The following is a 24,518-nucleotide window of genomic DNA, read 5'->3' on the forward strand; positions in this document are numbered from 1 at the left end:
TCTAAAACCATTACAGCATGATAAAGACTCATGAAACTGAACTGCATCCGGTTTTAAGTTAACATGTGTAAAATGTACAATAATGGAGATTAACTAAATCAACTTGGTAAAACATTCAATTTCAATAGTTTATTTTACAAAATGAGAAATAATAAATGCAATATAACAAAAGCAGAAGGATAATCAATGGATGAGTGAAGATGTAACATTCACTTTTCTTCACTAGTCGCCATAAATGTTGATTCCAAAAGAATGTCTGGAAAATAAAACAAAGTACATTTTAGTTAAAGCTCTTATTTTGGCTCATCAGACCTAATCTCATGACTGGGCATGTAGAGACAGTGGTGGTTTGACATCTCTGTGAAAGACAACTTGTACCTTTTATCAGTCTTATTAATAGTCTGGTGACCTTATCAAAAATAGGCCAAAATACACTAGAAATAAATGAATTACAAACAAAAACAAAAATTCATAAGACAAAAAGTACAAAATTGTAACTACAGGTTAAGCATCATAGCCTGAATTCTATCTGTGTGATTGTCTCAACCTGCAAAATGCAAACACATACCTGTTTGTCACTGCACCAGTCTGTATGTGATGTACCTCCCAGCTGTTTCACTAGGTCTGATGATCTTTACTACCTGGAAAAGTTAAAGAAAAATAGGAGATTTTTAGGCTGGGGGAGGGAGGACAGTAGTCAAATACACCCAGTAAGAGCTACATTATATTGAACTGGAATTATACTTTGAATGTCTTCAAAACATCATGTCTTGTAACAGGTAATGGGCATAAAGCAGGTGTTTGAATCATCACACATTACTGAAAAGCTGTTTTTTTAAAATGTCAAACCCAAGATCAAATTCATAGCACCATTCAGCAGAGATAGTGATAAGAGTGATAATTTTGTGCATTATCATATTTAGAGACATCTCTCAGATGCATTACCTGTCCTCTTTTCAAGCCAAAGTAGCGAGCCACAGGGTCCCCAGCCTGGATCCTCGGCAACTGACTTTCCTTTAATTTACTGAAGTAAAAATGTTATGGAAGGATAACAAATTTTTGCACAAAGAGTCTCATAAAGACATTAAATACAGTTTCATGGTGGTTTTTAGCTAAAACAACTGCTATTTTATGCTTTTTTAATAAATAGTCATTACTCTGAAGTTGACAGAGTGCAGCAAATCTGATTTAAACATTCGTACTAGTGTTGTAGTACTTGAGACCGGTCTTGGTCTTAAGACCACATATTGATGGTCTTGGTCTTGTCTCTGTCTCGGTCATTGAGGACTCTGGATTTTATTTCAAGACCATAACTTTGGGAATATCAATAAATTGCTTTTGCATTGTCTGATTTGTAAACATCCTAACTTTGATTAGAAGTAAAATATATTGCTTCAAATGCAACCGTTAACCCTAATTAATGACGGTCACCCCTCCCTGCGATGCTTATGTTGATTTCAGCTCTTAGTGTTTATATGTGGGTGATTTATTGGGAATGTGGATCTTTCAGATCAACTTGTGAAGTACCAATGATCTCGTTCCACATTTTATTGCGTGCCATGCAATGCAGGGAACTGGTCTTGGTCTTGACTCGGTCTCAGCCCCTAAAAGTCTTGGTCTTGTCTCGGTTTGGGCGGTCTTACCTACAACACTAATTCGTACATTCAATTACTCAAAGTAGTGCAGTGTGTAAGGATACTATCTTGCCAGAAGTTCCGTCACTTCTTCTTTTGTCATAACAATGTGCTCTGGAACAAGCTGAAAGACAAAAGGGAAATGCATCAGAAAATTTAATAATTCTGAAATATCGTGTCAAAGGGATTTTGATACAGTGGATTTATCAGTCTGTTGTTTACCTCATGCTCTGTGATGTTAATGAGCAGCTCCTGTTGTAGAAACTGTTCCAATATGTATTTGGGTGCCATGTCAACTAGAGACTGAGGAGACATTTAAATAAATATTTTTACCAAGAGAGCAAGATCCAAAAAGAAATAACGACGAGAGGGTCAGAAATGTGTACTTTTTTCTACAATCTAAGTGTTTACCTGTTTGGCTGACGGTGTCATGCCCATCTGAACAACAATGATGGCTCGTGTGATGTTCTCCTCCTGCATCCTCTGACAATACATCTTAATCGTCTTGATTCCCACCTTAGGCTCCTCTGAAAAAGTATAGAAAAAGATGACTTAATAATAACCCACAGCTGCTCACTATTTAAGATTCTATACTGGCCTCATCTGTAGCTCCATGACAGCTTGTGTGCTTTTAAAAATAAATGCTAGCCCCCTGGTATCTAATATTAGGGATGAACCTACCAGGAAAGAAGACAAACATCTGGTCTGTGGGGTCATCGTTGTGGGCCACCAGCACAGTGAGGTCTGTGCGTCTGGGGCGACCCTCACTGGGCTTGTCTCCAAACTGACTCTTGAACTCATCCAGTGTCTGGTCCAACTCGTCTTGTGTCACCAGGTAACCTCTGTCATGGCACAGCTGAGGGTGTAATGGGGAGAGCATAACGTCAGTGTGTTTACAAACCATAATGTTTTAAAAGCAGACCAGAGTAGACCAGAGCTGTCAGACAGCCTGTCAAACACATCCAACAGAAACTAAATTTCTGCTGGATGTGGCTGGTTTCTGGTATTTACCTTTAGGGTTGAGTGTACGTCTTTTATTTATTATTTGGAGTTTAATTTGTCCAGTCCGGTGGAATAACGTTAGCATTTCTATTTTTCGCAGCCTTGAGATTAATTAACTTCCTGAAAGATTAGAGTAATAGTATCTTGTTCTGAAAAGCTAGCCGTTAGCAAACAACGTTATCCACCAGTACACCAGGACCAGCTGCTGCTATATTGCTCTTACAAAATCAACAGCTAGAAACAAATATCTTGTCAATACACAGCCCACACTGACGACAAAAACCCAGCATCCAACACTCACTAACAGAGCGGAACCCCCTGTTTTGGCTAAGCTACATGCTAAGCTAAGAAAACATTCAAACCCAACGCACCTGCATGATGGTTTTGCGAATCTTCCATAGCCTGTATGTTTCCTCTTCGTCATCCATACTGTCTCAGCTCTTTCACTTACTCTAAATTAAATCTAAATATATTTTTTTTTAAATTAATGTATCACATTCGTTCCTCAGGAAAACCCGACGCACGTTTTCGTTTACTGACGCCGGCTGATGACGTAAGCGCGCTGTTTTGGCACAAAGGGCGGAGTCAGCAGATGCAACTCTTCTTCCTCTTCTTCTTGTATTCGGTTATATTCGACTATTCATCTTTTTCCTATTCACAAATCCTCTTGTGTCCTTTTCCACATATTACTTACTTTAGGATTTTCCGTGTAGAGTTGCCAAAAAAATTATAAGATTTCTTTATAAATAATAAATATAAAGAAATCTGACCAGTCCCAATTTCCCAATCCCTCACTTTGTTGTGCAATGCTTTGCCTGGTGGTTCCACTTGTTTTAGCTGACTTTAATTCGGCAAGATGTTCTAGTAAACAGGCAGGTGCAGAGTGTTATTACAGCAGAGAATATTATCTGATTTCTTGAAACATCACCATGATTATTTGATAGAATGAACGAGTGTTTCGGTTCAGCCATTACGACTTATGTCAGGGGAGATTTAGGAGTTAATGGGTGCTGCCAATCGAGCTGTTTCACCGATGATGATCTTTTTGTTTTTCATTCCGATATTACAGTAAGCTCATTTCAGTTTCTTCAGACTGTTGCCCTTTGCATGAAGCTCAACCCCCCATGGCCTGAATGTTTGCTTTTATAAGGAGTCGACTTTCTTCACGAGTTTGTGACAATATTTTGGACTTTGGACCGCAGTTCACATGCATTTCTTTCTAAAAGTGCATTTTCAAAATAAGTTCCCATCACTCAAGTCTTTCCAGGAATTGGAATTTCACCAAGGTAAATATTTTGTATGTTATATTATTAATAATTTAGACAGCTGACAATGAATCATCTATTCCTGTATTCCTGTGCAGCAAGAATACTTACTGGAGGAAGGCTGTAAATGCTTTTTATTCTAAAAGTAAAACAGAAAACAACTCTTTGTTCATAGATGTCATGTTCACTGTATTTCAGTTTTATCTTTTTCCTCTTTCTCTTTCTAGTTTTTGATCAACAGAGAAGGTCAGGTGGTGAAGAGATATAGATCCCTGGATGATCCAAGTGTATGTACAAAAATCTTACTTTGCTTCAGATACTATATTGTATCTTTCCATGTGTTGTCACTATGGGAATCTTGCCAGATAAAGCATTTTGCACAGATGAGAATTCTGCTGTTAAATAACCAAAAGGATAACCCTGAGAGAGGACATCCTTTTGGGTTTAACATGGAATTGACCTTTCATATAAACCGACATTATCTCTTATAGTTGTCGCTGCACATACTGTGTGTGTTGTTATGTCTCTCCAGGTGTAAATATACTTTCACTAGGACATGAATAACTTCCACTCTTTTCTTTCTTTCCAGGTGGTGGAGAAGGATCTTCCCCGATACCTTTAAACATCTAATAGATGAATGATGCTTCCTGATACTCTGTCCATTTTGACCAATTCCTTTCTGTGCCTCTCCAAGCACCAGGGGATATAGTTTGGGTCCACCCCAGACCAGTGACGGTCTGTCCATAAACCTGCATGGCGGACAGGGCAGACCTGATGAAAATGGCGTGCAAACCTCCTGGGAGGAACTCCAAGCTTGTTTTCAACTGTTTGGTCTGGAGAGACGGAGAAAGGATCTAGCAATGCATCATTAGCTCTTTTAGTTAATTAATGTCTGGCATCGTTTTCATAATAAAGTCATATAGTAATAAATATATTTTTGTCTGTGTTGTTTATTGTCTGTTTGCAACACAACAGTAATAGTTGTAGAGACAGAATATTCATTCAGACTATCACTTCCCATACAAACAATAATCGCACATACAGTAAATAAAATAATCTCACAACATATTGACTTTGGCAGTAGCTTAGATCAGTGGATCAGAACTCTGCAAGGAGTTACAAGATGAATCTAATGAATAAATATTTGCATTTTCCCTGTTGATTACTGTAGGTATAGTTTCACTGTAAATACTGTTCCTTAGATCTAACTTTTAAAAAAATAAGGCACATTTTCCAACCACTTGTTGTTAGTTTAGCAAACTTATTGATTTAGTCAGTTGGGAAACTCAGTAAAACATTTTAGTGTATGCTAATATATTAAGTAGTCTACAAAAAAAGTGCCATAAAATTAAGTCCAGCCATTGTCAAAATGGACAGCGTTTTAACCACATCAAACTTAATTAAAATAAGAATAAGAAGAATAAATAATAATTTTATTTGAATCAATTCATGTACTTATTTTTTAATTTACCTCAAATAAGTAGTTAGCATTGTCATACATTTAACAAAGAAAAGAGACGTATTGGATTCCAACGTTTATTAAAACAGCCATTAAATGCAGTCATGCAAAATAAATGACACAATCGTCTGACCACAGCTTGTAAAAGAGTGTATATTAGAAGACCTTCAAAGTACAGCTACTTTTCTGTGTATAAACAGTAATCTTGAAGGGACAAATTTTAATATTTCAAACATTACCGCTAACAGTCTGCATCATGCGACATCACTGGCAACAGAATAAAAGCTGTGCTAGAAGGCTAGCTAGAAGACCACAACTGTAGGTGTTTTTCTTACATTGTGCTAGAGTTATGGTTTAATATTGTCACATTTTCTATTTAAAACTTACTAAAACATTTTACCTACTACAACTTGTGGCCACAGCTTACAAACTGCAGCTTGATGCAATATCTTCACAGTGTCTTTTAGCTAGTATTAAAACACTTTATCATAACAGAAAACATATCTGTATGTGACTGCCAGGGTGACTGCCATGTTTCATTGCCCAAGCTTGAAACTTGTTTTGGAAGCTAATGACCATGGAGGTTAGTTGTGGATCAAATGCAGAGTCCCACAAACAGTCCTTGAAAGGCCTGCAGAAGGCCCAGAAAAAAGTTTAACATTATTGAACAGAAACAAACAAAACTTAAGTCTGTCGTCAGTGCAAGGCCAACAATCATGTTTGACTGTCAATGCAAGAATCTTGTTTTTGAGGGTGGTTTTGGGCGCAGTGAAATGAGTCTGACAAAAGTCTTTTGTGAGATGAATACTGGAGAAGCAGGGCGTATGTCACACTCAGGACAAGGCAGTATGCTCTGGCCAGATTGTCAAGATCTGTAAACAATGGCATTCCCTGATGATGCCCACTGCATCTGGTTCATGGCAAGCATAGATCCTCATACTGCGCATTTTTAGGTCTTCGTGCACACTGCTCTCTGCAGTTCCCTGTATGACAAACAAACAGAACACCAAAGTTAAGAAACTGTGACACTTAGTGATGAAAAATTTAAAAAAAGAAGCTATATATGTAGATCTGTAGTTGATGCTCTGTTGATGCTTGTATGTTGTTCCTCAAATGTAAGTCGCTTTGGATAAAAGCGTCTGCCAAATGAGTAAATCTAATGTAAATGTATATGATCAAATTCAGAAAATGATTCAACATTCAACAACTTGTGTGCTTTTATAAATAAATGCTAGCCCCCTGGTATCTAATATTAGGGATGAACCTACCAGGAAAGAAACATCTGGTCTGTGGGGTCATCGTTGTGGGCCACCAGCACAGTGAGGTCTGTGCGTCTGGGGCGACCCTCACTGGGCTTGTCTCCAAACTGACTCTTGAACTCATCCAGTGTCTGGTCCAACTCGTCTTGTGTCACCAGGTAGCCTCTGTCATGGCACAGCTGAGGGTGTAATGGGGAGAGCATAACGTCAGTGTGTTTACAAACCATAATGTTTTAAAAGCAGACCAGAGTAGACCAGAGCTGTCAGACAGCCTGTCAAACACATCCAACAGAAACTAAATTTCTGCTGGATGTGGCTGGTTTCTGGTATTTACCTTTAGGGTTGAGTGTACGTCTTTTATTTATTATTTGGAGTTTAATTTGTCCAGTCCGGTGGAATAACGTTAGCATTTCTATTTTTCGCAGCCTTGAGATTAATTAACTTCCTGAAAGATTAGAGTAATAGTATCTTGTTCTGAAAAGCTAGCCGTTAGCAAACAACGTTATCCACCAGTACACCAGGACCAGCTGCTGCTATATTGCTCTTACAAAATCAACAGCTAGAAACAAATATCTTGTCAATACACAGCCCACACTGACGACAAAAACCCAGCATCCAACACTCACTAACAGAGCGGAACCCCCTGTTTTGGCTAAGCTACATGCTAAGCTAAGAAAACATTCAAACCCAACGCACCTGCATGATGGTTTTTGCAAATCTTCCATAGCCTGTATGTTTCCTCTTCGTTTTTTTTTTTAAGTTCTTTATTGATTTTCAAACATGACAGAGGACAGAACAGTTCTAAAAAAAAAAAACACTCCTAAATAGCCTACACATCACACACGATAATTAAGACTAATTACAAAGAAATACATTAATACATTAATAAAGTGCTTACCCAACAATAGAAGGTGCCAGGAGCTAAAGTGCTCAGTGTCGCTGCTCGGGGGGGGGCTCTATCCCTCATAAATCCAGTGAGCTCCAGGGGAGAGACTGCGTCTTGTCCAACGTTCTCCTCCTGCGGAGTTCGGTCAGAATCTGTTTCACGACCATGTCGCTGTCTATGACAGTCTGGTGAATACTTGCGACGCATCTAGTTTTCCAAAGTTTTTGGCAAACGATGCTGATGACAAGTTGAAACAGTTCTTTTTTCTTTGTGGGCATGATTTCTTCGAGAAGACCGTATGTAACAGATCTATAATTACGTATGAAAGAGAGGCCAAGACCATCTAAGATGTTCCAGACCTCCTGAGACCTATAGCAGTCCATCAGGAGGTGCTGCTGTGTCTCATCCTCCTCACAGTGTCTCATCGGACATTCTTTTGTTTTAACAAAGCAACACCAGGACACCACCGCTCTGACTGGGAGTCTACTGACCGACATGAGCCACCGGGCGTCCCGAAGGCTCTCCGAAAGTGACTTTCCCCTTAAAATTTTCCTCACCTCGGTGCCATCGCCAACCGCCAAGTTCGTGTAATGAATAAAACCCCCATATTTGTAATCGTTAATTTTTATGAAAATAGATTTGCTGCTAAAACCCACCCAGTCTATCTGTAAGTGCTGGTGTTGTGCAATAAAATCCCCGTAAATTAGTTTGTAGTAGGGACCCTGTCTGGCCCTGCCTCGTCTCTTATGCCATTTGGTGGGATCACCCAGCCAGAGAGCGTTCCTGGAGATGGCTGTGGAAACATTTTTTACAAAAGCTATCGTGAGGCGGATACCCAGATCCACGGCGCCTAAACCTCCGTATTCTCTGCTTTTAAAAAGCAGCACTCTTTTTGTGACTTCCCTGGTTGTTCCCCAGACCAGGTTAACACATTGTTTATTCAGTTTAATTATCATTTTGTGCGATGGGGGGAAAATATTCGATAAAAACAGGAGTTTGGATAAAATAAAAGTTTTGACAACATTTATTCTGGTCCTATAATAATTTCTTTTGTTTTCCCATTTTTTTACTTCTTCTTTAACTACGCTCAGTTTTTTCTCCCAGTTTACTTCAGCACACTCTTTATTGCATATGGTCAGGCCCAAGATTTTAATTTCCTGATTAATTTGAATGTTAATGTCGCCCCTGTCGCTCTCCTCTCCTATCCAAACTCCTTCAGTTTTAGAGTGATTTAATTTAGCCCCAGATGCATATTTTTTATTTATGTATGTTTTTGTTTACTGACGCAGGCTGATGACGTAAGCGCGCTGTTTTGCAACAAAGGGCGGAGTCAGCAGCTGCAATGCAAACGATTGATTAGAATAAATGTGGCCTCACCTGTAACAAAATGAGGCCCTTATATGTCATTTTGACATTTGGGACAGTGGCGAGCACCGGAGTGCTAGTGGCGATGGTACTGTTCTTTGTTTTATCCTCAACGGTAACGTAAACCTATAGCCTACGGTATTTAGCATGTGTGGTGTGGGTGCGCCTGTGATGTCTCATTTGCGTAACATTTGTGTCTATAACAGGCTATTAACAACTGCTGTGACACCCTCTGTTTTTCATCCATAATAATAATGAGTGTAATTTTAGAATCCATGGTCTGTTAGTACCGTCATTAGTTACCGTCTATGTCAGCTCTTCGTGACTTTGCATCGCATCTCCGACAACCTACGACAGTTCATAAGTCTCTCTTATCTGCCTGTCTGACATCACACAGGCAGTGAGTGCACTTTAGTAATGTATCCGCATATTACGTACTTTTGGGTGTCTGTGTGTGAAAAACAGTACAAAGGTTCATTTGAGTGTAGTTTGTGACACCCGATGTTTGTGCAGCAGCACTCCCCCATCTGGCTGCTGGTATCAGCTGATAGGCTTATCATTCGTAGAAATACAGCCACATGCAAAGTCATTTAACGCCTTTATAACACGCGGGCATCTTAGCACAATGCCTGTTACAGTTGAAACTGTATTGCAGTTTACCAGCATCTAACTCTTAGAAGTAATTATGCCTAGTGGTATGAAAAGTCCTGAAGTAGAAGTATCAATACCACACTATAAAAACAATCCATAGCGAATAAAGTGATGCATATGTCGTCACAATTGTACTTGAGTGAGAGTTTAAAAATATTATCATCAAAATGCATAAGGTATTAAAAGCAAATGTACTCATTATTGACAATAGTGCCCATGTATCTTGATGTTTGCCGATTTTAACTACTCTGGATAGGCTACTGTTATAAATAATTTAATTAATAATAATGCATCAAGTTTTATAAGATGATAATAAAAAAAATCTTCAAAGTAACAATGTAACAACTATCTCTGAAAAATTAATGTAGTGGAGTAGAAGTATAATGATAATATTAATAATAAATTACTTGTGTATTCACATGCATAATTGTATACATAAATGCCTGCATATAGATATAAGAAAAAAGGGGTACAGTCTCATTAGGTAAATGTCAAATTTAAGAAGTTAGGTTATCAGGTCTTGATTATAAAAAAATGTAATATGATGTGACTTTTTTGTTTGATTGTGTTTATACACTGTTCAGTCGCTATGCAAGAAAGCTCAATATCCCAAAGCTTTTTTCCAATGTCTAGCAATAACTAATGTACCTTCATGCATACTTGGCACCTATGTATTATAGTAGTGTATATAAACAACTGTAAATATTGTTTTATTTTTCTATATATTACCATATTTTAATATACATTTAATTATATGACAAGTTCAGTGTGTGTAGCATGAAGGGAATACAAAGTTTAGTTTTCGTTATACAACCTTGTGTTGTATAATGATAACTAAACCACCTTGATCCTTGATGAGTTCTCAGGGCCAGTGCTTCTGGAATAAGACCAGGAAAGCAAATCTCTGGTTACACACAGATTTCTTTGTGGATGATGTTGGAAATTGTGTCAGTTATTCATTTCCAAAAGTCTTGAATGTGTTTACACTTGATGAATGAAATGAAATGGAATTCCTTTTTCTGTTGTACATTTTATACTCTCTCACTTATTTCGTATTTTGAATTAAACAGTGAAGAGTATGTGAATATTTTATGGAACCATAGAATCTAGTTTTTCTATATTTGTATTTATTGTTTGTAACCATTTGTCAAAGCCAAGCCATGAAGCATGATTTCCGTGTAGAGTTGCCAGAAACTTGGGAAATAATCCTTTCTGACCAGTGCATTTCCCAATAACTTAGTCTTGTTTGTGCAATGCTTTGCCTGGTGGTTCCACTTGTTTTAGCTGACTGTAATTCGGCAAGATGTTCTAGTAAACAGGCAGGTACAGAGTGTTATTACAGCAGAGATTATTATCTATTTTCTTGAAACATCACGTCTCTTGTTACCTGCATTATGATTATTTGATAGAATGAACGAGTGTTTCGGGTTCAGCCATTGTGACTTATGTCAGGGGAGATTTAGGAGTTAATGGGTGCTGCAAATCGAGCTGTTTCACTGATGATGATCTTTTTGTTTTTCATTCCGATATTACAGTAAGCTCATTTCAGTTTCTTCATTCTGTGGCCCTTTGCCCTGGCCGCATGAAGCTCAACCCAGTCGACTTTCTTCACGAGTTTGTGATAATGTTTTGGACTGTGGACCGCAGTACACGTGCATTTCTGATGTGGATTTTTGTTAGTCAGCAGCAGAGAGGGACCTATTGGAGAATCACAGCCTACCATTTCTGTTAATGATCACCGCTTCCCTTGACATGAGGACACTGGAACGTGTGCTCTCTCAGTAGTTGGGTTGTGGTCTGACAGTGAGGGTGTAGCTGAAGCCACTTTGGGTTTACAGATTTAATCGCTTTCTGCCTTCAGAGGACCTTACTGAAGGGCAGTCATGCGCCTGATAGGTTCCACTGTCCTTTTCTCTGTCCTGCTGCAGGCTATGGTAAGAACAAATTAGATTAGGGCTGAAACACTGGTTATTTTTGCAGTACTGGAACTTGCTTTTGGACAATGTCAGATTGTATTGAACTGAAATGATGATTGGTAGTAGGAAAGTAGATGTGTTTTTTATTTGCATTTATTTTATATTATGTATTTAAATGTAACATTTTTTTAATAATTTGCACACAGTTGACATTATGGTATATCGGTGCTACATCTGCTGGAACATCTTTCTTGTTATCTAACATTCATTAAGCAGGATAAAAGTGCATTTTCAAAATAAATTCCCATCACTAAAGTCTTTTTTTGTACCCTTCTTTCTTCCTAACAGTCTACTCCAACAGAGGACTGGCACACGGCCACATCTATTTATGACTTTTCAGCGACGGATATTGATGGCAATGTGGTTTCCCTAGAAAAATACAGGTAAGTGTTACTATGACATATTCTTTTCATCATTTTGCTGCAGTGTTTAATTTAAAGCCTACCACCACTACAATATTATGCATGTTTGTCTCTGTATTTTCAGGGGGGATGTTGTCATCATCACCAATGTTGCCTCTAAATGAGGTAAAACTCCAGTAAACTACTCTCAGTTTGCAGAGATGCACGCCAAGTACTCTGAGAGAGGTTTACGCATCCTTGCCTTCCCTTCTAACCAGTTTGGGAACCAGGTACATAACACACGCATGTTGTATTAAAGCGCAATGCTCGAACATGCCTAATATTGTGATCTGAAAATGGTCATAACACTGAGAATGTGAAACAACAAGGTAAAATTACAAAACACTCTAGATGAGGCTTTACACTGTTTTCTTTAATGATCAAGATGAGGAGTTTATTCACAAAACATTTTATAATATTTACTAATGCTGTATCCAATGGAAAGCAACATCATGTTGTAGTAAATTTGTGTTTGTGTTCTTTTATAAGCATTGGTTTAGTAGTTTTCTTATTTCATATATACTCTGATATTATTTCTCTCTACTTGTTTTACTTTGAAGGAGCCCGGCAATGAAACTCAGATCAAGCAGTTTGCCCATTCCTACAATGCTCAGTTCGACATGTTCAGTAAGATTGATGTGAATGGGGCCAATGCTCATCCCTTGTGGAAGTGGCTGAAAGAGCAGCCCAATGGGAGAGGCTTCCTGGGAAGGTAAGTGCTGAATAAATGGGGGATGAGGCAAAGTGATGGGGTGGCATTCACCTTCTTATGACACAAGGCTTGTCGGGTCCAATTATTACTAATAATTGATATTTTTAAAATCAAGTGCCGTGGGTACAAGTCACTCTAGCCTGATTGATAGGTCTTCAGGGTAATGACTTGTCAATCATAGATAATCCCGCCCTGAAGCTTCATGGTCTATTTTCCTATAAATTGGGCCATAATTTACTAAATGAACATCATGTTGTGTGGAAGAAGACATGAAACTAGCGACTGAGACCATAAACTCATTCGGAAAATGTTTACTAAGGTAATAAATCAGCTGAGAAGTAGGGTCATTTTGCCATTGTTTCTAATGGAACCCGACTTCTTTTTGCAACCAGAAGAGTTGCCCCCTGCTGGCCGTTTGATAAAATGCAGGTTTAAGGGACTTCGCGTTTGCATCAGGTCTCTGACCGGAAGCTTCCCGCTTGCATAATACACACTTATAGCCAGATCCTCTATATGAATTCTTGATCATCGGTGTGTTTACTCTATGATTATTTTCTAACATATGATTTATTCTCATTCCTGCAGTAGCATCAAGTGGAATTTCACCAAGGTAAATATTTTGTATGTTATATTATTAATAATTTAGACAGCTGACAATGGATCATCTATTCCTGTATGAAGTTATATAACTAAAGTTCAGGAACAGGACCACGCCTCTCTCACAAATTCAACCACTTGTACCTCATTCAATTCCTCCAATCCAACCACCCATGCTCACTTCATCTACCTGTGCCTCTCTAATCCAGTCACCTGCACATATGTATATAAACCTGTCTAACCCCAATCTCTCCCATTTCTCAGTTCTCATGACTGTCCGTTTAGACTCAGAAACACACTCAAATTTCTCAAAAGTAATTATTGCTTACCTTAACATGGATCACGAGCTGGTTCTCAGTCCCTCCGACCATGATCCTTGTGACGATCAGTCTGTGGTCTCTGAAAGTCCTCTACCCATAGTTACATCCACTCCCATGTGGCCAGCCACTCATTCACTACTATTGCGCTCCGTTATTGAAGTACATCAGCACCGCACTGTCCTCTATTCTCCATCCAGCAGCTCCGGTCCGACTCTGCCGAGGCCACAGCTCCCTCCGCTGACTTTTCTTTCACACGCCCAACTTCTGGCCGGTCCACCACCGACCCACCTACCTCTCCATCACTGGATTTGGCACTGACATCAATCTCAACCATCTCGCCGGCCACCGCGCCAGGTTTGCCCAATCCGACATTACCAGCACTTCAAAGGAGTTGCCCACACACCTGGATTTCCAGAGTATCATCTTTGCAGTACTACTTGGATTAGTCCATATTACTGACCGTCAGCACCATGTTTGGACGCTAGAGCAGCCCCAAGATATTGATCCACTTCCTTTCAAGCCTCCCTCCCAACCTCCTATTTCTTTGTACATTCCAAACTACCTCCTCTACTCTCTTATAAAGCACCTATATCTCTCTCTTCTTGGACACCTAAACTTCCAAATCCACATCATGCCACAAGGGCGATCCCTCCTTTCCCACTTACCTCCACTATCCGCAGCAGCACCGTCTCTCCATAATCACGCGGTACTCAACAACAATGGTAAAATGAGCAAGATTGTTACGCTACTTCCTTTCTTCTTAGAAAGGCATCTCTTTCTCTTACGACAACCACATAACCCAACCGAAGACATCAACTTATACACCGATGCAGCCCACTCCACCAGTTTCGGCGGCTACCACGGAGGCAGATGGTTCGCATCTGAGTGGAAACCAGAACCGTCCTCACTCTCCCCCTCCTCCGCCCCGACAAACCGTACCAAATAATAACCGCCACCATTCTTTGGGGGCATGAGTGGTCCAAAGCAATTCTGGTACACACAGACAACCACACTGCCGTTGTCATCATAAACCAAGCTCGCTCCCAATCACTCAACATCATGAAGTTCATCTGCAGACTGACCTTAATCTCAGCCCAACAACAATTCATCATCTGCGCCTCTCCTCCCCAGCTCGTTGTCTTTCCAGAAATTCAGATCCTCTGCACCAGACTTGGACCAGCATCCAACACTGGTTCCTCAGTTTTTAGCCACGATCTTCACTCGAATCCCTGGCTTCTTCACAATGTCTGAGCACCATGACCATTGATCACCAGTAGTCTTGCTCTCAAGACCCTCTCATCGTATTATCTAGGTTGGTGTACATTGAGAACATTCCACACCTCGTTCGGCCTGCCATTTCCTTCCATTGACATCGTATCCTCAAACAGCTTTATCACCTACGCCCACTCAGTCCTTATATCAGAACATCCGCCATCCATGTATAGCGGGATAAACTTCATCAAACTCCTTTCAGGAGCACCTGCCCCTTCCATCTCTCACCCCCATGTCCACATGCTAATCAAGGCCTTCGGAAAACAGGACCTCAACACCTTCCAAATAATTACCCCTGACATTAGACCTTCTTTTCCTCTTCCGCTTTAACTTTTACCAGAGCCCCTTCAAACCCATCCAGAGCCACGTAAACCACAGACTACATCCCCATGCTTCTCCTTAAGACCCACTATTCACCACGGAATCAGGCAGAGCTGCCACACGCTTCTGATTACCATCTCTGCCAAATCTAAATCCAGGATTTCTCCGGAAATATACCCCCAGGCACTTTTTCCGCATTGGGCACCCAGACCTCACCATCAAATGTGCGGTTGGTCTTCCCATGCCTGCCTTAGCTACGTCCGCAACAACCACAGCAACGTTCCAAGAGCTCATCTCCGTTAAGTCCATACACTAATTTATTAAATATTATTATTAATTTTGGGTGTTGATAGGCAAGTAGCTTATCGAGTCGAGTCCCCACCCTGAGTCTCGGCCCCTGGGTTCCTGGCTTCTCTGGCCACCAAGCCGTAAACAACACCCTTCATCCCTCCATTCTCCACCCCTGCATCCCTCTCCCCTCGACCCATCATAAATTATCCTCATTATCCGAATAAACTACCTTTTTATACCTCACATTGGCTTGTCTTTGTTATTGAAATTCTTGTGCAACAATAATATTTTGTGGAAGAAGCCTGTAAATGATTTTCAAAAAGGGTTTTATTCTAAAACTTATTCATAGATGTCATGTTCACTGTATTTCAGTTTTATCTTTTTCCTCTTTCTCTTTCTAGTTTTTGATCAACAGAGAAGGTCAGGTGGTGAAGAGATATGGACCCCTGGATGATCCAAGTGTATGTACAAAAATCTTACTTTGCTTCAGATACTATATTGTATCTTTTCATGTGTGGTCACTATGGGAATCTTGCCAGATAAAGCATTTTGCACAGATGAGAATTCTGCTGTTAAATAACCAAAAGGATAAGACTGAGAGAGGACATCCTTTTGGGTTTAACATGGAATTGACCTTTCATATAAACCGACATTATCTCTTATAGTTGTCGCTGCACATACTGTGTGTGTTGTTATGTCTCTCCAGGTGTAAATATACTTTCACTAGGACATGAATAACTTCCACTCTTTTCTTTCTTTCCAGGTGGTGGAGAAGGATCTTCCCCGATACCTTTAAACATCTAACAGATGAATGATGCTTCCTGATACTCTGTCCATTTTGACCAATTCCTTTCTGTGCCTCTCCAAGCACCAGGGGATATAGTTTGGGTCCACCCCAGACCAGTGACGGTCTGTCCATAAACCTGCATGGCAGACAGGGCAGACCTGATGAAAATGGCGTGCAAACCTCCTGGGAGGAACTCCAAGCTTGTTTTCAACTGTTTGGTCTGGAGAGACGGAGAAAGGATCTAGCAATGCATCATTAGCTCTTTTAGTTAATTAATGTCTGGCATCGTTTTCATAATAAAGTCATATAGTAATAAATATATTTTTGTCTGTGTTGTTTATTGTCTGTAAAAAAAATTTAATGTATGTCTGTTGGCCTATTATATTGGCGTTGCGTGTAGAACAGATGTGTGTTCTGTTATTTTGTTCTGAGCTATGGATGTGCACAATGGTCTTTCATTCTGTATAATGGAAATGTTGAAAAGTGATGGAAAATCCATTTCTCTCTTGTGTGTGTGTCAGAAAACCGTTCATGAGCAAGCGCTGGAGCTTAAAATGAAACTCTGGGAATTGTTGCCCTGGGTAGAAAAATGTAACAGTTTTTTCTTTTATGGACTGGAACACTGGCTTCATAGTACAGAAACTCAATATTTAGATGACAGGCACAATTTTTATTTGTTGATATCGTATTTATACTTGCACTATGAGCTTGTAGGGAGGTAAATATTAGGCAAATTATTCATTCAGACTGTCACGTCCCATATTGCATATTTACATTTACATTTTACATTTTACTTCCTACCTTTTTTTTAGACGCTCAGTTACTTTATTTCTAAAAATCTCTGGCTGGGAGATGTTTTTATTGTCACCACCAACATGACATGAAATATTCGCCCTTGTCTGCTAAACAAAAATATACATTTCTTTGCATTTACCTTGAATACTGCAGCTTAACCACTTCAGGCCAATAACAATAATCAAAAGGAGAAATCACTCTTTGATTGAAAGGCTCTCCACTCATGGACAGGTGACAAGACTAAACTCGTCCTTATGAAGCCATAAGATTTGTCTATATATTAAAATATTCCAGCAGTGAAATAACAGTGTTTTCCCTCGTAAAGATTACAGATGAGTGCCTTTAGGTCTTGCTAGAGCGGTGCTCTGCATACTGTAAACAATAATGGTCAGAGAAAACATAGTAGTTAGATGGTTTACTCGAACTGCAGATTGGTATTGTGAAGATATTACAGCAAGTTTTATGCATTATATTAATTAAGCCGGAAGTATGAATGATTATTAAGTATACCCTTAGTTCTGGGTCATATGGGCAGTACATTGTCTGCAAACAAACAAATAGTGACTGTTATTAGCACTATAATAAAGTGGAAACACCTCCCGTTTAGTCCTCCTAATTTAGTCATGGCTATGCATCCAATATATCCATAAGTTTAAAAATCTAAATATATGATTAAGATGCAAGCCAAGATGTGAGTTTCTCTGTGGCGGACTCATGCTTTTCTGTTTCTGGTCAAGTATTTGAAGCATAAATAAAGTAAACGACATGACAAAAACGTGTTGACTTACCAGACGGATTAAGAGCTGTTGTAAATGTAATGCAACCACTCATACAGACTCCCATCACTTCAAGCTGACCTCCGCATGTGATTCAGAGCGCCTCGCTGAGCTGCTGCCTGCGGCCCCCCTCAGCCTCCTGCAGAGGGCGCCACAGCGACCAGCACAAAACCAGGCAGCAGCAGCACCGAAGCGGCAGCAAGTGCGGTGCAGTCGACCTGAGAGGAGCGGAGCGTGTGCCGCCGTCGTGAGGGGACACCGCACAGATGAAGGGGCCGTCGCGTGTCTAACTATCACTTATTCCTAACACACATCAAACAACACACTCCTCCTTCCCCTGCACCGGGGTCGCGGCGTCGCTGTCGGTCTTTCTTTCGGAGGGCTTGCCTGTTTTTGCCTCCGGGAGGCTGAATGGAAGCAGCAGCCGAGGGAGCGGTCGGGCTGTCGGAGGCCAGGGACGGGAGTCCGCTCTCCGGGGCCGCAGCATCCGATGATGGGGACACGGTGGTTGGAGTTAGCTACGGGGTGGACTCCGCAGACATGGGTACTTTATCACATTTAAAATAAACCCCTGTCCGTCTTTCATGTTTATGTCAGTACCCAGACATCCATTTCCACCCGACTCTCTGATGCTACCGCTGTGACTAGAAAGTCCCGACTCATCTTTGCTAGCGAGGGATTGGTAAGCTAGGCTAGTGGCTAACCAGTAGCTGACTGGGCGAGGAGAGCAGGTAAAGTTAGGTAACGTTACTACTGCTAGTATAAATATGTGTGTGGTACTGTAAAGTGTCTATAGCGGTGTATTTATGTAGCTAACGTTGCAGTCGTGACTACTCAGCAACACAACAAACCAAGGCTAGGAAATGAGTGGATATTTGAAAAGGTAAGTTACTATGATATGAATATGTTACAGCTGTAAATATTTCTAATTACTTTGCTTGATAAATATTAAGAGACAGAGGTGTAGCTCAGGAGCATCATTTCTCTTAGCTTCCTCCCCTGACTTTTCCAGCATACACCCCTAGCATTATCACCACCTGTCATCCACATGCTATAGAAAGACATTCATTTCACCCATTATGTTTCTGAAGAAGCCATTGACGCCTCAATTTGGCCCTAACATTTGCCATCATCTTGGCATTTCCTCAGGCTGATGAAGCCGCCACTGTTGACTGTGGCAGGCTGCTACAGAGTTTTCACTGACACTGGTGAGGCAAGGGCTGACTTTGACAAGAGCTCAGTACCTCAACACAGAACGGGCTCATGAATCAAAGGGCTGTCTGGTGAGGGTTACTCGTCGAGCTTAGCTTTATCAGATGGGGAAAATGGACGTGGGGAGCCTTTGGCTGCAGATGCTCTTTTCTCGCATGCTTGCTGGCGCGTGTCTCGTGTACTACGGGGCTAATTTCACAGGCGTGTACCTGCTCAGTAAGTGCGCCTTCACATGCAATGGAAAATACAGACCTTGCTAGAGTGAGAGAGTGAGAGCTTGCATGTGACGATGAATAGCTTTAAACAGATGCATTATTGAGTACGCCTCTACCCTGCCAAATGTATTCAGGTTGATGGTTTGCAGACAGTTTGTAGTCACCTGTCTGGACTGTCTTTTGAGTAACTTGACATTGTCTGAGGGAGCAGCAAAATATAATGCTTATAAGAAAAACAGAGGACAAGTTTTCATAGTATGACGTGATTTGTCGTGTGATTATGTTGGATAGGGCAGACACTGAAAGACCCTGCTGACTGTTTAAGCTTCTTGTTTTTAACATACCACCATCTGTAACCTTGTTTACCCATTTAACCTCGGCTTTATTCATCCCTGAATTGGCTAATGCTGTAGGTTGAGTTGGTTTTAAATATTACTGAAGCAAGACGTATTTCAGCTATGCCCATCATTCATGCGGCACTGCCCTGATATGCCTTTAGGGCGGCATTTTATAAGTGCTAAAGAAGTCCCATTAAAGAGAAGGCCAGTCTGGTCAATACCTTGCAACAAGTCTTCCAGTGAAACAAACAAGGAGTCATTCAAAGGTACTTGCTATTGCAGTAAAATATGCAGAAAACCACACACATTTTCTAAAACAAACTGTCCTAGACAGCCATTTGATACACACACTTTAATCCATTATTCTGTAAAGCTGTAGATCCAAACATCTGCTACACGGTTAACAGTCAATAAACAGGCCACTACATCTGTGTGATTTCACTCATTAATATCAGTGAGTAGCATGTTTCCTTGACCAAAGCAACCAAGGTTGTCTCTGAAACATGTGAGAGCTTAAACACATGCAAAATACAAGATTTAGGCTATTACATGACTTATGCAGTTTAAAATCACCTTTATCATAATTCTAATCAGGGAAAAGAGATTATCAAATTCTTAAGGCTGGCCTACAGCATATCATCATAATGTTAATCCAAGTCAACAACATTGAAAGTGCAAACACATCAGCTTCAAGCATCTTAGTTCTGTCACGGTTTGAAAGAATTAGCCTTTCAGTGAGCCATGCTGTTGCAGGACAACTCTAGGGACAGTGTCTACCTTATCCTTGGTATTGCTAACATTGTTGTGCATTGTCTCCTCCTCTAAAACAAAGCTTTTGTAGGTTAAGATAGTTTGTCCATGCAGCAGGGAGAGGTAGGTGTGAATCGCACTGTGACGCCCATGAAACAGCTATCAGTGAAGGGTCTTAAAGAGATAGTCCAATAAAGGCTATCCAGATGAAATGGGCTAAACCCTTTTTTATTCAGTCTGTGGTTCAAACCCATTCATTGCTACGGCAGTGTAATAACAAGGTAGCATTGGCACTGGTTAATAGGAATCAATAGAAATGTCAGTTGAAAAGGTTTTCTTTCATTCCCATTGGCCCCTGGAGATGGTAAATGTTCATTTGACACGTCAAAATGAGAATCTTACGTATGTGTACTTCAGCTCAGCTGCGCGGCATGTGTGACTACAATGTTGTGTAGGTGTCACAGCTGGCTGTTAAGTAGCTGTCTGATCGTTTAGTCCCATTCAAAGCTCCCCATCTTCAGGCAGTCGTAATTTGTCCCCATAGTCTCTTGTCAGCACGACAGAATTAATCTTGCTTATCTTCTTCCCATACTCCCATTCTCAACTCCTCTCACCTTCAACCTCTCCTCTCCTCTCCTCTCCTCTCCTCTCCTTGGGCGATTCCCTTGGCTCAGCCACTCATTTGTCACTCTCCAGCGGTCCTCCCCCCTCTGTGTTTTTCTCTGTTCTCTGCTTTAGGTCAGGCTTGTCAGGATTGCTGACGGAGGCATAAAGGCTGGTTGCCTTCTGTGGAATTTATCATCTATTTGCTTCCTCCTTACTGATCTGCAAGGTCTCTCTTTCTCTCCCTCTTTCTTTTTCTCCCTCTCTGGCAGTGCGTGCCAGTATCAGTTTGTACCCCAGTGGCCAATTCACCGGGCTTGTATAGGATTTTGACCCTCTGCCAGGTTATTTAATGTCATATTATTTAACGTAGATGATGACGCAGTACAGTTACGTCTTACGTGCTGCTGATTTTCTCTGCAAGTGGGGGAAGTGTGCCATAGTAGCTATTTTAAACAGCGAGGCAGGAGCGTTGGGTTTGCTGCTGTCTGTCCTTGTGCTTGGCCAGCCTTGGAATTCCTGAGTGATAGCTTCTGGGAAGATGAGTGAATTAAAGAGAAACACAGGAAATGGAGTCACAGACAGGGAGGAGAGACATATAAAGAATTTTAGGCTGCTGTAGTGACGTAGCAGCTGTACAAGTCTTTATGTGCCACTGGCTGAGGCTCTGGCTCTGTTTTACAGTGACATGACTGCAGTGTCACGCTGCCCTGGCTTCCCTCAGAGGGGAAGTAAGGCAAAGACCTGGTGTTTTCAATTAAGAGAGTTACTGTGCCCACTGTGCAGGCTATTATTATTTCATTATCAGCACCTGGAGCATGAGCACAGTCAGACAGGAGCATGAAGCTCTGAACCACCCACACAGAATTAGTGATGATTATTTTCAACCAAGAAAGCATTCGAGTGGTGCCTGCTTGAGGCTTCAGTAATTGCACCTATTCTGGTGCCTGTGTTGGTTTCCTCCACGCTTCCCTCCACCTCCAAAAAAAAGTTGTGTCAGGTGAGTTGGAAAGTCTAAATTGCATGTGAATGTGTATGTCTATGTGTGTCAGCCTTGTGATAGACAGGTGACCTGTACAGTGTGTTCCCTGCCTTTCACCCAGTGGATGCTGAGATAAGCCCCAGATAAGCTTTTTAGAAAATTGATTTAAATGATTAACCTCTATTAACCAACAGCAACAATGATTATTTTTTTTTTTTTTTACAGTGAAAGCTGGTTGTGGTTCCATTTAACTTACAGGAGCCTGACATTCCTTTTTTCTACAAAAACCTTTAAATAATAAAGTTGTATTTCAGGCTGCTTGATTATTGGAAGTCATTATGTCTTAATGGATTGTTCTTTGAACTTTAATCAGTATTTCCTAATTCAGCTGCATAAATTTCATTTTTAGATTATCACACTAGTTTTAGAATAAAAAACGTTAATCTGTCAGTTACTTACAGTCTGAGTCTGCTCGAAGTGAATGGCGAGTAAAGCCTTGCAAAGTGGAAGAGAGAGATGCTGGAGGGTTTATGTAAGTTTAATGGAATCTGAGCAGTGAGAAAATGCATTCATTCATTAAACAGTGTGGGCCTAGTTGGCAATTTCAATCACTCTGACCCCGGTCTAAGCAATACTCTACTCGCATCTCATCTCATGGTGAATTTGAAATGGACCCAGACAGTAGACTTAAATAATCACGGCTGTCAGTCACTGTGTGGCCTGCAGAATGTTTCTGTGTTGGATTTACTGCTCTGTGTTGATCAGCTTTGTCTCTTTGGGGAACATTTACGAAGCTTTTTGCACCTCGTTTCTGATGCACACTGTACCTACTGTAGTGACATTTTCTGAGCATGCTGATCTGATTGCTAAGGGCAGTAGAATTGTGTTTGTTAAGCTGTTGCACGTTTATTCCTAATAAATAATTAATGCTTCCTTACATGCTAGTTACAAGCATATTGTATACACTAGGGCTGCAACTAATGATTATTTTCATAGTCAACTAATTTGTTAATTATTTATTCGATTAGTCGACTACTCACGATTATTTTTGTCACCCCCTAACCCTAATTAAACCATTTAACTAATTAAATATCTTTCAAGTGAATTACTGATCTCCAACACACAGCCTAACTAGCTACCATTAAGTGAACGAGGTTTACTATTCAGAAAGAACACTAGTATTAACGCCAGGGGGGAAAAAGGGAAGAAGACAAGACAGCGTCTCCTATAAGTCACTGATTTAGTATTGCACTTCATGTGCTTCATCACCCAAAACGATAAGCTTTCAATCTGATTTATTGCCAAGTAGGTTTTAACTTTAAAACATTTAACTTTTTAACAAAGATTTTTTCTTTGGAACTCTATAAAATAAAAGCACGTTAAAGCGAGTACTGTAACCACAACTGTGCACTAACAATGTAATGTCTATTTAGAATAATAAAGCAACAGCCCCCTTACATAATACTTGTGTAGTTTATTTTTCCAAAGTGCTTATAAGTTTTATTTGTACCGACAGAATAACAGCGGTACAAACACTGAATCTATCTTACCGTTGTGGCCTTTTCTCTGTTGTTGGTGCTGCAGAGGTCTGAGTAACTGGGACCACAGAGCTCCGTGGGTGTGACTGGCCGGCCTGCTGGCACCGCTAACCTCGCGGGTGCTTGTGGAGCTTCTCAACCACGAAAACGTTTGAACACATTTTGGATTCACCATCAACTTTCGTAAAACTGCCAATATCCAAGTTCTACACAGTTGATTTCTCGCCTCAAAACCTCTCAGAAATGTATTTAGTGATGAAATGGCATACAAAACTTGTAAAATCAAAAAGCCGTGCTGCTGTTTGCCTCTTTCTCCGTTGCTTTCTGCTTCTCTCATGAATGTTTCTTCTTCGTGAGTAGTCTTACAGTCAAGCAGTCATGGCAGACAGTGGAGGCGGTACTGCAGCTAGAATTCCATGTAGTGTGTTGCAGTTAGAAATAAACAACCAAAAAAGAAGATTTCTATCTGTCCCTTAAACGGCCTTCTTGTAACTACACGTCGACAAATTGTTATAATCGACGTTGTTGATTATGTTAACTAATTGTTGCAGCCCTAGTATACACAAACTGAAAGTAAAGTTTCCTCTGCTTTTATGTCCGTAATTCTGGCCTCCGATGTCTTACAGTTTTGGATGTCAAAGTTACAAGGTTGTGTGGCACTCACATTGTAACGGGTTTTGCTCCAAAATCCCCCAGCGTATGTAATTATTGCTTTCCTTTCATTGCAGGGAAAACACTTTCCTCTCTCTTTTCCAAGCTCTCTCCACAGTGTTTCCTCCGTATTTTGACATCCCGTTGGCAGCCTGTAGAAGAGGCTTCGTTTTCTATACAGTTTTGAGCTCGATCAGCAGCTGCGGGCTGTGTTATTTGCTGCATTGTATTTTACAAAAGGCCAAGGCTGCTGTCTGTCTTTTTTCTGTGCGTATTCATCTCAGCCTACAGTAGCTGTTCAAACGATTGCTCTTCGCAGCCAGTGCAGCCCCACACTGTGCATAAGAGGCAGCTTAGTGTAGGTAGAATGGTAAATGATGGTGTACATCTTGCTGAGTAGTAACCGATCGTATACCTGAGGCTGCTACACAACAGTGGTGCCAGATCATCTGTACTCTAC

The 24,518-nt window shown here is 40.5% G+C and overlaps 4 protein-coding genes and 1 long non-coding RNA gene across 12 annotated transcripts in view; 3 read left to right on the top strand and 2 right to left on the bottom strand.

Moving 5' to 3' along the window:
* Window positions 1–102: 102 nt before the first annotated feature.
* polr2eb (RNA polymerase II, I and III subunit E, b) lies at window positions 103–3,189 on the bottom strand. The gene is made up of 8 exons (XM_038716290.1): window positions 3,008–3,189; window positions 2,316–2,490; window positions 2,046–2,161; window positions 1,857–1,937; window positions 1,700–1,758; window positions 946–1,024; window positions 569–641; window positions 103–256 (listed from the first exon to the last, which is right to left on the bottom strand). The coding sequence occupies exons 1-7, from the start codon at window positions 3,062–3,064 to the stop codon at window positions 576–578; spliced, it is 633 nt and encodes a 210-aa protein (XP_038572218.1). The 5' UTR covers window positions 3,065–3,189; the 3' UTR covers window positions 103–256; window positions 569–575.
* Window positions 3,190–3,417: 228 nt separating this feature from the next.
* LOC119900944 lies at window positions 3,418–4,835 on the top strand. Its single transcript, XR_005444130.1, has 3 exons — window positions 3,418–3,922; window positions 4,129–4,188; window positions 4,491–4,835. It is a non-coding gene; the product is annotated as an uncharacterized LOC119900944 (long non-coding RNA).
* A 588-nt stretch (window positions 4,836–5,423) lies between these two features.
* On the bottom strand, window positions 5,424–7,871 carry LOC119900946 (DNA-directed RNA polymerases I, II, and III subunit RPABC1-like). The gene is made up of 3 exons (XM_038716295.1): window positions 7,518–7,871; window positions 6,629–6,798; window positions 5,424–6,343 (listed from the first exon to the last, which is right to left on the bottom strand). The coding sequence occupies exons 1-3, from the start codon at window positions 7,710–7,712 to the stop codon at window positions 6,310–6,312; spliced, it is 399 nt and encodes a 132-aa protein (XP_038572223.1). The 5' UTR covers window positions 7,713–7,871; the 3' UTR covers window positions 5,424–6,309.
* A 957-nt stretch (window positions 7,872–8,828) lies between these two features.
* gpx4a (glutathione peroxidase 4a) lies at window positions 8,829–16,519 on the top strand. 3 transcript variants are annotated; one of them, XM_038716292.1, is made up of 7 exons: window positions 8,829–8,958; window positions 11,786–11,880; window positions 11,984–12,128; window positions 12,459–12,610; window positions 13,196–13,220; window positions 15,813–15,872; window positions 16,175–16,519. In XM_038716292.1, the coding sequence occupies exons 1-7, from the start codon at window positions 8,893–8,895 to the stop codon at window positions 16,205–16,207; spliced, it is 576 nt and encodes a 191-aa protein (XP_038572220.1). In that variant the 5' UTR covers window positions 8,829–8,892; the 3' UTR covers window positions 16,208–16,519. The 3 variants fall into 3 exon arrangements, with proteins under 3 accessions (XP_038572220.1, XP_038572219.1, XP_038572221.1); XM_038716291.1 differs by having other exon boundaries at window positions 8,835–8,985; XM_038716293.1 differs by lacking the exon at window positions 8,829–8,958 and adding an exon at window positions 11,215–11,455.
* A 1,433-nt stretch (window positions 16,520–17,952) lies between these two features.
* pip5k1ca (phosphatidylinositol-4-phosphate 5-kinase, type I, gamma a) overlaps window positions 17,953–24,518 on the top strand; it is a 46,505-nt gene continuing 39,939 nt past the window's right edge. For 3 of the 6 annotated variants that reach the window (XM_038716296.1, XM_038716299.1, XM_038716298.1), the window contains exon 1: window positions 17,954–18,313. In XM_038716296.1, the coding sequence (XP_038572224.1) occupies window positions 18,181–18,313 (133 nt within the window). In that variant the 5' untranslated portion in view covers window positions 17,954–18,180. Of the gene's footprint in view, window positions 18,314–18,339; window positions 18,653–21,710; window positions 21,888–24,518 lie in introns of those variants that run through there. The other 3 variants (XM_038716297.1, XM_038716300.1, XM_038716301.1) reach the window with 3 other exon arrangements.

Source organism: Micropterus salmoides, unplaced genomic scaffold (assembly GCF_014851395.1).
Source record: "Micropterus salmoides isolate LMB-PRFRI ecotype aquatic unplaced genomic scaffold, ASM1485139v1 Ms_hic_scaffold_13, whole genome shotgun sequence".
Lineage (NCBI taxonomy): Eukaryota > Metazoa > Chordata > Actinopteri > Centrarchiformes > Centrarchidae > Micropterus > Micropterus salmoides.

What these genes read in the sequence shown, in the direction of transcription:
- polr2eb (XM_038716290.1), bottom strand. Translation starts at nt 3,064, where the DNA reads ATGGATGACGAAGAGGAAACATACAGGCTATGGAAGATTCGCAAAACC. An exon ending in TGACACCGTCAGCCAAACAG is followed by an intron (nt 1,938 to 2,045) that starts GTAAACACTTAG and finishes ATGTCTCCTCAG; the next exon opens with TCTCTAGTTGACATGGCACC. An exon ending in ACGGAACTTCTGGCAAGATA is followed by an intron (nt 1,025 to 1,699) that starts GTATCCTTACAC and finishes TTTTTACTTCAG; the next exon opens with TAAATTAAAGGAAAGTCAGT.
- LOC119900946 (XM_038716295.1), bottom strand. Translation starts at nt 7,712, where the DNA reads ATGCGTCGCAAGTATTCACCAGACTGTCATAGACAGCGACATGGTCGT. An exon ending in CTGGCACCTTCTATTGTTGG is followed by an intron (nt 6,799 to 7,517) that starts GTAAGCACTTTA and finishes TTACACCCTCAG; the next exon opens with CTGTGCCATGACAGAGGCTA. An exon ending in GACCAGATGTTTCTTTCCTG is followed by an intron (nt 6,344 to 6,628) that starts GTAGGTTCATCC and finishes TTTGTCATACAG; the next exon opens with GGAACTGCAGAGAGCAGTGT.